This window comes from Hyla sarda, chromosome 11 (assembly GCF_029499605.1).
Source record: "Hyla sarda isolate aHylSar1 chromosome 11, aHylSar1.hap1, whole genome shotgun sequence".
Classification (NCBI taxonomy): Eukaryota; Metazoa; Chordata; class Amphibia; order Anura; family Hylidae; genus Hyla; species Hyla sarda.
This window is the reverse complement of record NC_079199.1, coordinates 8,358,728-8,368,853: the sequence shown is the minus strand read 5'-3', so window position 1 is coordinate 8,368,853 and position 10,126 is coordinate 8,358,728. Positions and strand designations below refer to the sequence as shown.

The 10,126-nt window shown below is 48.9% G+C and overlaps 1 protein-coding gene across 1 annotated transcript in view; it reads right to left on the bottom strand.

Annotated features, from left to right (window-relative positions):
- Positions 1-250: 250 nt before the first annotated feature.
- ERO1A (endoplasmic reticulum oxidoreductase 1 alpha) overlaps positions 251-10,126 on the bottom strand; it is a gene marked incomplete in the record, with an annotated part of 52,034 nt that continues 42,158 nt past the window's right edge. The window contains 3 exon segments of the mRNA XM_056546066.1: positions 251-661; positions 7,362-7,495; positions 8,741-8,827. Of these exon segments, the coding sequence (XP_056402041.1) occupies positions 604-661; positions 7,362-7,495; positions 8,741-8,827 (279 nt within the window).

Sequence of the window (10,126 nt, the reverse complement as noted above, 5' to 3'; positions counted from 1 at the left end):
ATATACTATAGATATATTTTATATAAAGATATCTATAGTATATAAAATATATAATATATCTATATTATACAAAATTAATATATCTATATTATATAAAAAATATATAATTATCTATATTATATAAAATTTAATATATCTATTATATAAATATATATTTATATTCTAGATATATTTATATTATATTTATATATTCTATAAATATAACAAATATATATTAGATAAATATATATAGAATATAACTTTAGGGTTGGATAATAGACAATGGACAGAAATGGGGCAAAGTAATACAGGGGCGTAACAATTATTATAATTTGTTTTTTTTAAGGATAGAAAAACCTATCCCTGACCTTTAAAAAGGAGAATAGCGCTTCATCAGGTAATTCAGTAGAAGTGCAGCTAGAAGTCACACTAAAATAGAAAAATCTGAAGCATATTTATTTTACAAAATACACAGGAAGGTCCTGCAAGGACCAGTTTTCACAGTGAGAATGTTAAAATTCTCAGACTTTGACCCAGAGTTATTGTCAAACAAACAGAGTAAGGGGGTTGGGGGGGCCTCCATAGTGCAAAGTTCTGTCCTCCCAGAATCCTCTTCTCCTCTCGTCACATGTTCTGTAGAAGCCTTTTGAAGTTCTCCAGCTCCTTTATACTTGTGGAAATTCTGCAGGAAAAAGACAAAACGGGCAAAGATTTAGAAAAAAGGAGATTTTTTTAACAATTACCGTAAAATCTCTTTCTCAAAGGATCCATTGGGGGACACAGACCGTGGGTGTATGCTGCTGTCTCTAGGAGGTGTGACACTATAGCAACAACAGTTGGCTCCTCCCAGCAGGATATACCCGCCTTCAGGGTCTGAGCTAATCAGTTTAAGTTCCAGAGCAATAGGAGGAGACTAACAGGTCAAGAAAAACCCAAAACTGTCCGAGAACCAGAAGAAAAAGCATAACTGAACACACCCTCGGACAGAGAACCAAGGAAAATCCCAAAAGGGTGGGAGCTGTGTCCCCCAATGGATCCTTCGAGAAAGAGATTTTACAGTAAGTGTTAAAAAAATCTCCTTTTCTCTATCGGCTCCATTGGGGGACACAGACCGTGGGACGTACCAAAGCCATCCCTTGGGTGGGCAGATAAGCAGTCAGGCAGACGGCGGTTCCACTGCCGCCTGCAACACTTTACGGCCCAGACTAGCATCAGCCAATGCGAAGGTATGAACTCTGTAGAACCTCAAGAAAGTGTGCAAAGACGACCAGGTAGCCGCCCTGCAAATCTGCGAGGCCGAGGCTCTATTCTGGAGAGCCCAGGATGCCCCAACAGAATGGGTAGAATGAGCCACAACCCTGAAAGGAGGAGTCTTCCCCTTACAGCGATAGGCTTCCGAAATGGCGGAACGAATCCACAGAGAAATGGTGGCCTTGGAAGCAGGTTGTCCCTTGCGATGGCCTTCTGTAAGGACGAAAAAGGAATCACACTGACGAAACAAAGAAGTGATGGAGAGATAAGACCGAACAGCCCGAACTATATCCAGCTTGTGTAGTAAGCGCTCCTTAGGATGAGAAGGAACAGGACAAAAAGAGGGGAGGACAATGTCCTCATTGAGATGAAAGGCCGAAACCACCTTAGGCAAAAAGGAGGGATCTGGCCGGAAAACAACCTTGTCTTGGTGGATCACCAGAAACAGAGAACGGCAGGAGAGAGCTGCCAATTCAGAGGTGATAGCAACAAGAAACGCCACTTTCCAAGAAAGGAGGCGGAGAGACACCTCTCTAAGGGGCTCAAAAGGATCACCCTGGAGGGCACTCAGAACCAAATTCAAGTAACAAGGGGGAGAGGGTGACCGATAAGGAGGAACAGCATGCGTCACTCCTTGAAGGAAAGTCCGGACATGAGAATTAGAAGCCAGGGGCCGCTGGAAAAGAACAGTAAGGGCTGAAACCTGACCTTTAAGGGAACTGAGAGACAACCCGACTGCAAAAAGGAGAGAAGACGGGGAACCGAGAAGGTTACCGGGGAGAAGTCTTGAGCTTCACACCAACGAAAATAAGACCGCCAAGTACGGTGGTAAATTCTTGCAGAGGAGGGCTTAAGAGCCTTGAGCATGGTGTGAATGACTTGGGAAGAGAACCCGCGGGCCCTCAAAACCGTGGTCGTAACCGCCACGCCGTCAAATGCAGTGACTGTAAATTGGGGTGGCAAAGAGGACCCTGAGAGAGCAGGTCCGGACGGAGCGTAAGGCGCAGTGGAGTGTCGTCCAGGAGCCTGACTACATCGGCGTACCACGACCTTCGGGGCCAATCTGGAGCTACCAGAATGGCGGGGACGTCCTCTGCCTTGAGCTTCCTCAGCACCCTGGGAAGGAGCAGAAGAGGAGGGAACAGATAGGGTAGGGAAAACCCCGCCCAAGGAATCACTAGGGCGTCCACGGCCAGAGCCTGAGGGTCTGAAGGGGAAGAAACGACCGCCCTTGGAGAAGAAGGGGGGGGGGGGGGGGGGGAGTGGAGCCACCAGAGCAGAGACTGACTGACCCTGCGAGGGAGAACAATCTGACGATCGAGGGACAGAGGAGACCTGTTCCATCGGGAAAGAATCGCCAGTTGAAGGGGGCGGTAATGAAACTGGGCAAAGGGTACGGCCTCCATAGTTGCCACACACCGACCAAGGACTTCCATACAATTGCGGATGGAGACCGATACCCGGGACCGAAGGGAGCGGACCCCCGACCGGAGCGCCAGACGTTTGTCCGGCGGAAGACAAATCCGGGCAGAGGCCGTGTCGAATTGAAGTCCCAGGAAGGTTAGAGACTGGGTAGGGCGGAGGACTGACTTGTCCCGGTTGACCATCCACCCGAAGCAAGTCAGAGTGTGGAGAGTGACCTCCAGATTCTCCAGAGTCTGGGCTCTGGTTGGAGCCTTGATGAGAAGGTCGTCCAGATAGGGCATCACAGAGATTCCCCTCGACCGTAACAGGCCCATCACTGGCGCAAGGATCTTTGTAAAGACCTGAGGAGCCGTGGCTAGACCGAAGTGGAGAGCTACAAATTGAAAGTGCCCCTCCGGAACCGCAAAGCGGAGGTACCGATGATGGCCTGTGAATATTGGCACATGGAGGTAGGCATCCTTGATGTCCACTGATGAAAGGAACTCCCCTTGTTCCAGGGACGCCACCACCGAACGGAGAGATTCCATACGGAAGTGGCGGATGAGAAGGTGATGGTTGAGACGCTTGAGGTTCAAAATTGGACGCACAGAACCGTCCTTCTTGGGAACCACAAAGATTTGAATAGAAACCCGAAACCGTTTCCCTGGAGTAACGGGAACAATAACCCCCTGAAGAAGCAGAGACTGGAGAGCCGCTCCAAATTGCTTCGCCAGAGGAGAAGACCGGGGGGCCCAGGAGCTAAAAAAGCGATCCCTCGGAAGGGAGGCGAATTCGATCCGGTAACCGTTGGACACCACATCCCTGACCCAAGAGTCCTGAATGTGAGAGGTCCAAATGTCTCGAAAAAACAAGAGAGATGAACTCCCACCCGAGAAGAAACCGCGGGTGGGGGCCTCACTTCATGCAGAAGTGGGCTCGCGGTTGCCTGATTTGGGCGCAAAGCGGCCGGACCGGTTGGAGTCCGACTTCCAAGACTGGCGTGGCCAGAACGAGGGAGCCATCCTGTCCCGCGAGGGCGCCTGCCCGGACCCTTTGCTGGAGCCAGAGGTCCGAAAGGAAAAGGGCTTCCTTTGGGAAGTAGGGCTAGCCTTATTTTGAGTTAACAAGGAACTCTTACCTCCCGTTGCCTCAGAGATAATTTCATCAAGGCGTTTGCCAAAAAGATGGCCGCCAGTAAAGGGAAGCTCAGTGAGAGACCTTTTGGAAGCGGCATCCGCATTCCAAGCTTTAAGCCACATAGAGCGGCGGAGAGCCGCTAGGTGACCCAGAGCAAAGGCAGAACAACGGGCTGCCTGCATGGAAGCTGTGCACAGGAAGTCCCCAGCTTTAGAGCATTGGAAAGCCAGAGCCGATAGATCCTCCGGGCGGGGATCCCGCTAAGATATCATGATGGAGCTTTTGGCACCACTCCGCCAGGCCCTTGGACACCCATGTCGAGGCGAAGATGGGAAGAAGAGAAGAGCCAGCTGCTTCAGTGGCAAACTTCGCTAAGGATTCTACCTTCTTATCTGTGGGATCCTTGAAGGCAGCGGCATCTGCCAGAGGTAGTGTAGTCGCCTTCGAGATCTGGGAAATTGGTGAATCCACTGAGGGAGGGGAAACCACCTTAGTGACAAGGTCCTTGTCAAATGGATAACGTTCTTGAATTGTCTTGATTCCCGGAAACCTCTTGTCTGGATGTTTCCATGCGGTTTCCAGAATGTCGTCAAAGTCAGCGTGAGAGCTGAACCTTTGAAGTGCCGGCTTAGCACTATGAAAGGATACTTCTGGATAGACATCTGAAGATCCCGAAGATCCTGGGTCCTCTAAGTGAAAGGTGTCTCTTATGGCTGTCACCAAAGAGTTCACCGTTGCAATCGAGTCAGATGCCGGCTCGGAAGTCTTGTCCACCAGTTCACCAGGAGAATGTGAACGAGTAGAGGCAGTCTTGGAGGGGGGGCGACCCTGACAGAGTACGCGGCTGTGGCGTGGCAGAGTGGCGACTCTGAGAACGTCCTTTAGAGGAACGACGTTTATGCCCAGATGACCGGGGGGCGGGACCCACGAGGGGAACGCTCATGTCTATCTGAAGACTCAATGGAAGAGTCAGACGGGGCACCCCTAGGACGCTTGTGAGAGCGTGAAGTATGTGGAGACGAGGAACGGGCCCTTCCAGGGGTCCTGCGCAGGGAAGACCCCTTTAAGGCGGACACCACTTCCTAGGAGGCATCAGCCACCGAACAGGAGACTTTGGTCAAGTCAGCCATATACTGGGACAGGGAAGAAACCAAGGCTGGAGGAGCGGCTGAACCCACCGGGACCGAAGGGACATCAGGGGGTACCAGGGGGTCTGGGGAGCAGTGGAGCAGGCAGGGCAAGTGGGCTCAGCAGAGCCAGACATCTTGGTATTACAGTGCTTACAGAGATAGTAAGTCACGGAAGTTCCAGGTTTCTGTTTAGAGGAAGGAACAGCCCTGGATACGGACATAATGTAGAAAGAAAAAATGAGATAGCAACTTTCTCACCCTAGTCTGTGTCCCCTGTCAGCTGCAGTGAGGAGAACTCGCTCTGAGCAGCTAGAAAGAGAGTGAAGAGGCCAGCCAATAGGAAGAGAGGGGCGTGCCTGAAGCAAGGCAGTCACTAACTGACCCCTTCTAACTGAAAATCGCGCTCATGGCGCTGATTGGAGGCTGCTTCGCGCCTCAGAGCTCCTAGCCCTGTGGGCGGAGCTATAGATGGCCTTAAAGAACTGTCATGGCGCCGCTCCTTGTCCCAAGCGCACCTGACGGCTGTTTATGCGCCCGGGGGAAGAGAGCGGGCGAACAAAGCGCCGGCAGAGACTGCCGGTGAAAGAGAAAGTAAGCCGGCGCTGAAGCGCACGGCTCACGGCAGCGCCGCAGCTATCAGCCGCATATAAGGCGCTGCCGACAAATCGAAAGTAAACCAGCGTTGAGAGCGTCCGTCCCGATACAGCGCCGCGGCTGACAGCCGCATATAAGGCGCTGATATGGAAGCACACACGCACACACATATAAGTGAAGTGCACCAAGCACACACACAAGTGTAGTGCCCCATAAAAAATGCCCCCTCAGGTGCCACTGCTCCCCCAGAATAAAGTACAGCCCTTGCATAGGCTAGCCCATAAAGTGTAGGTGGCCCAAAACAGGGGGTCTCCAGAGGTTGCGAGTCCATACCTATGGAGAAAAAAGGGGGGAAAGTACTTACCTCAGTCAGAAGTACTTACCTAAAGGAGTCTTCAGTGAAGTCTTCAGTCAGCTTTAGTTACCTGTATCACGCCTGGCTGCTATGCGCGAGCGAGGCGAGCAGAGACATAGGGGGACCCGGACCCATGAGGTACCACCCAAGCGCTGACCGTTGGCGAGGGGGGGGGGGGGTTAACAGCGCATATACGCAATGTCTGTGCCCCCTCACTCGCAATGGGGAAACGGGGGAACCGCAGTCCCTGAGTCCCCACCTAAAAACAGAAAAGAAAAGGAATAAAAAACTAACACGTCCCTATACTAGGAAAACAAAAAAACTGAAGACCTGGTCTGGAGCAAACTAGACCATGTCCACCTCCTCAGACACTAAGCTTAAACTGATTAGCTCAGAGCCTGAAGGCGGGTGTATCCTGCTGGGAGGAGCCAACTGTTTTTGTTGCCATAGTGTCACACCTCCTAGAGACAGCAGCATACACCACGGTCTGTGTCCCCCAATGGAGCCTATAGAGAAATGAGAATGTCGCTTTACGCAGCATCTGGTAACATTTTAAAGGGGTACTCCTCTACTAGACATCTTATCTCCTATCCATTTTTGTCACTTAATATATCAGAAAAAAAATGTATAGCAAGTGATTAAAAAATTCCCTCTACACAAAAATGGTACGGATTAACAATACAGATCATAGCAATAAAATAAAATGAATATATATATATATACACACACACACATACACATAATTATATACACACACATATATATATTATATACATACACATGATTAAATACATAAAAATGATTAAATGTTAAGTTTTAAATGAGGTAATAATTCAAGCAAATGTGTCAGTTTAACCATAAATACCAGTTACCAATACTTCAAACCTTCCTATTAGACAGAAGCCCCCAGTAGGTGGATAGGGGGTCCTTCCCTTTTAGGTAGAAGCACCCAGAAGATAGGTAAGCAGGGAATTCTGCTATTAGGGTGCGTTCCCACCGGCAAATACGCTGCGCAAAATTTGCGGCAGAAGCGGGAAATACGATGCGTATTCCTCGCTCACTAGACACACAGGGTTTTCCGGCGGCAGCCCTATGTGTGTATTGAGTTTTGGAGGCGGAGCCGCGCATCAGTCACGCCGGAACAAGGCACCGCCTCCAAAACTCACTGCACGTATAGGGCTGCCGCCGGAAAGCCCTGTGTGTATAGTGAGCAAGGAATACGCAGCGTATTTCCCGCTGCTGCCGCAAATCTTCTGCGTATACACCAGGTGGGAACGCACCCTATGGTTGAATCCCCCAGTAGTTAGGTAGGGACCTCCTATTAGGTAGATTCTCCCATTACATAGTTTCCCCCTCCATTATGTTAGTGGTGCAGGACCTTCTCCTGTCACACGATGACATCATTTCATCACGCAGCAGGTCCTGCACCACATAATGGAGCGAATGATGACGAGGCCTTAGCGTGGATTGTTCCAATGTAATCCCCTTCTTGGACAAGAGAGCGCACTGACCTTCCGAAAGCATTGAGAAGAGCCACGATCTCCTGACGCTTTAGGGTGAACCCGTAGGACGGTCCGGTCTCTGGCATGCTCTGGATCTGTTTCTCGGAGAAAAGGATTTTCAGCGCCGTTCCCAACCCCTGAGTCTGTGGGACAGAGAATGAAAATCGTATCACATTGATAATAATTCTAGGCAAACCCTGTTATACAGGGTTTCCCCAACCAGGGTGCCTCCAGGTGTAGCAAAACAACAACTCCCAGCATGCCTGGACAGCCAAAGGCTGTCCAGGCATGCTGGGAGTTATAGTTTTGCAACATCTGGAGGCACCCTGGTTGGGAAACACTGCTGTAATCCTTCACACACAGAGATACATCTAAGATGTTTATTGGAATATAGTGACTCCGTCTTATGACACCATATTGCTTGCTGGATTCTGGTTATCAATGGGAGGAAGCACTTGACATCTAGCCAACAACCTGGATAAGGCCGGGTTCACACCACCTTTTTGGAATACAGTTTCCCATATCAGGTTTTTGATGAAAAACGGATTCCTCAAAACCAGACTAAACTGTATCAAACGTGTGTACAAATTTTAACCCGTATACGGTTTGAAAATTGATGTCCGATGCAAAACAGACTAAACCGGATGATGCGTTTGACATACGGTTTACAATGTTAAGTCAATGTATACGGTTTTCTATACGGTTCCGTACGTTTTTTTACTTGAAACCATATACGGGAACTGTATAGCAAAAACGTGGTGTGCATGTACCCTAATTGAGTGCGGGTGTTGTCACCATGCACCATCCCAGGAGATAGTGTACTTCATCCATCATGAACCATCTCAGCTCTGGTGTCCGGAAAGATTATCAGAATTAGGGTTATTTAGTTTAGAATAAAGAAGGTTTAGGGGCGACCTAATAACTATGTATAAATATCAGGACCGTACAGAGATATCTCCCATTATCTATTTATACCCAGGACTGTATCTATAACAAGGGGGCATCCTCTACATCTAGAGGAAAGAAGGTTTCTACACCAGCACAGACGGGGGTTCTTTACTGTAAGAGCAGTGAGACTGTGGAATTCTCTCCCGGAGGAGGTGTCATGGTGAACTCTGTAAAAGAATTCAAAAAAGGGGTCTGGATGCATTTTTAGAGAACAACAACATTACAGGTTATGGATACTAGATCTATAGGGACAGAACGTTGATCCAGGGATTTATTCTGATGCCATATTTGGAGTTGGGAAGGAATTTTTACCTCTAGTCTGAGGGTTTTTTGCCTTCCTCTGGATCAACTCAGTAGGGACTCATTAGGGTTATAGGTTGAACTTCATGGACTCGTCTTTTTTCAACCTTATGAACTATGTTACTATGTATGTTACTCACCTGCAGCTTCCCCCATAGCCGACATTTAAAGCAGCCGACACAATCCATTATCTTAGAAATGTTTCGGAAGTGATGTCTGAATTCGTCCTAAAAGAAGAAAGAAAACATAAGTTATCTGCAGACAGCAAATGCAACATAAAAGTATGTTCTTAAAGGGGTATTCCAGGATTTTTTGAACCCATGATGCCTAATTATAATACTGTGTAATAGGTTCCTTGTCCCGTCCCACACCCAGGACGTGCTGCAGTCCCAGACTTTTCATTTCACTGTTGTCTCTGACTTTTCCCAGCATTCCATGCGGCCAGAGTTAATACATCATAAGTCACATGGTCTCCAGGGGGTGCGGCTATGCTGCAGTGGGTGGGCAGATAGCATTACTTCAGTAAAACCCTTCAGCATAGCCACTCCCCCCTTGAGACCGTGTGACTCAAGACATTGTCTCTGGCTGCATGGAATTCTGGGAAAGGCAGAGACAACTGTAAAATAAAAAGATTTGCACTACCGCACTTCCTAGTGTGAGTCCTGGGCATGAAAAGCCGCGCATGGTGGTAATAAAAGCAAATTTAATAAAGTTTTATGACTTGGCATCATGGGCTGGAAAAAAAATACTGGAATACTCCTTTAACAGGACCAGGAACATTACCAGTCACCATCACTAAATCACTTGGAGTGTTTTCCAAGCAGGGTGCCTCCAGCTATTGCAAAACTACAACTCCCAGCATGCCCGGACAGCCTTTGGCTGTCCAGACATGCTGGGAGTTGTAGTTTTGCAACAGCTGGAAGCACCCTGTTTGGAAAACACAGAACGACACAAAGTAGGTATGTCGAGGGCAACAATTTACAGTCTGACATTTTTACCGATGCAGAACAATAGTCACTCTGCCGGGTTTCACACCCTCTCTTGATACTTATTGCTTAAAGGGGTACTCCGCCGATAGACATCTTATCCCCTATCCAAAGAATAGAGGATAAGATGTCTGATCATGGGGGTCCCGCTGCTGGGATCCCCCACAATCTCCCTGCTGCACGGGGCATTTGTTTAGAACGGCGGCTTCTGCGCCGGAGGCTCATGATGTCACAGCCACGCCCCCTCTCGTGATGTCACAACACGCCCACTCAATGCAAGTCTATGGGAGGGGGTGTGGCTGTGACATCACGAACCTCCGGCGCCGCATCGCTAGTCATCTCGCAGGGAGTGAAGTTCGCTTCGTACACCGGATGACTGGGGTGCTGCAGCAGTGATCGCGGGGATCAGACATCTTATAAGATGTCTAGGGGCGGAGTACCCCTTTAAACTGCTGCTATATGCAGACAGCCACGCTATGGGTGTAGTTCTCCCAGATGGTATTAGGGGGTAAGTGTAAAAGCCGTAGCATGTGCACAGAT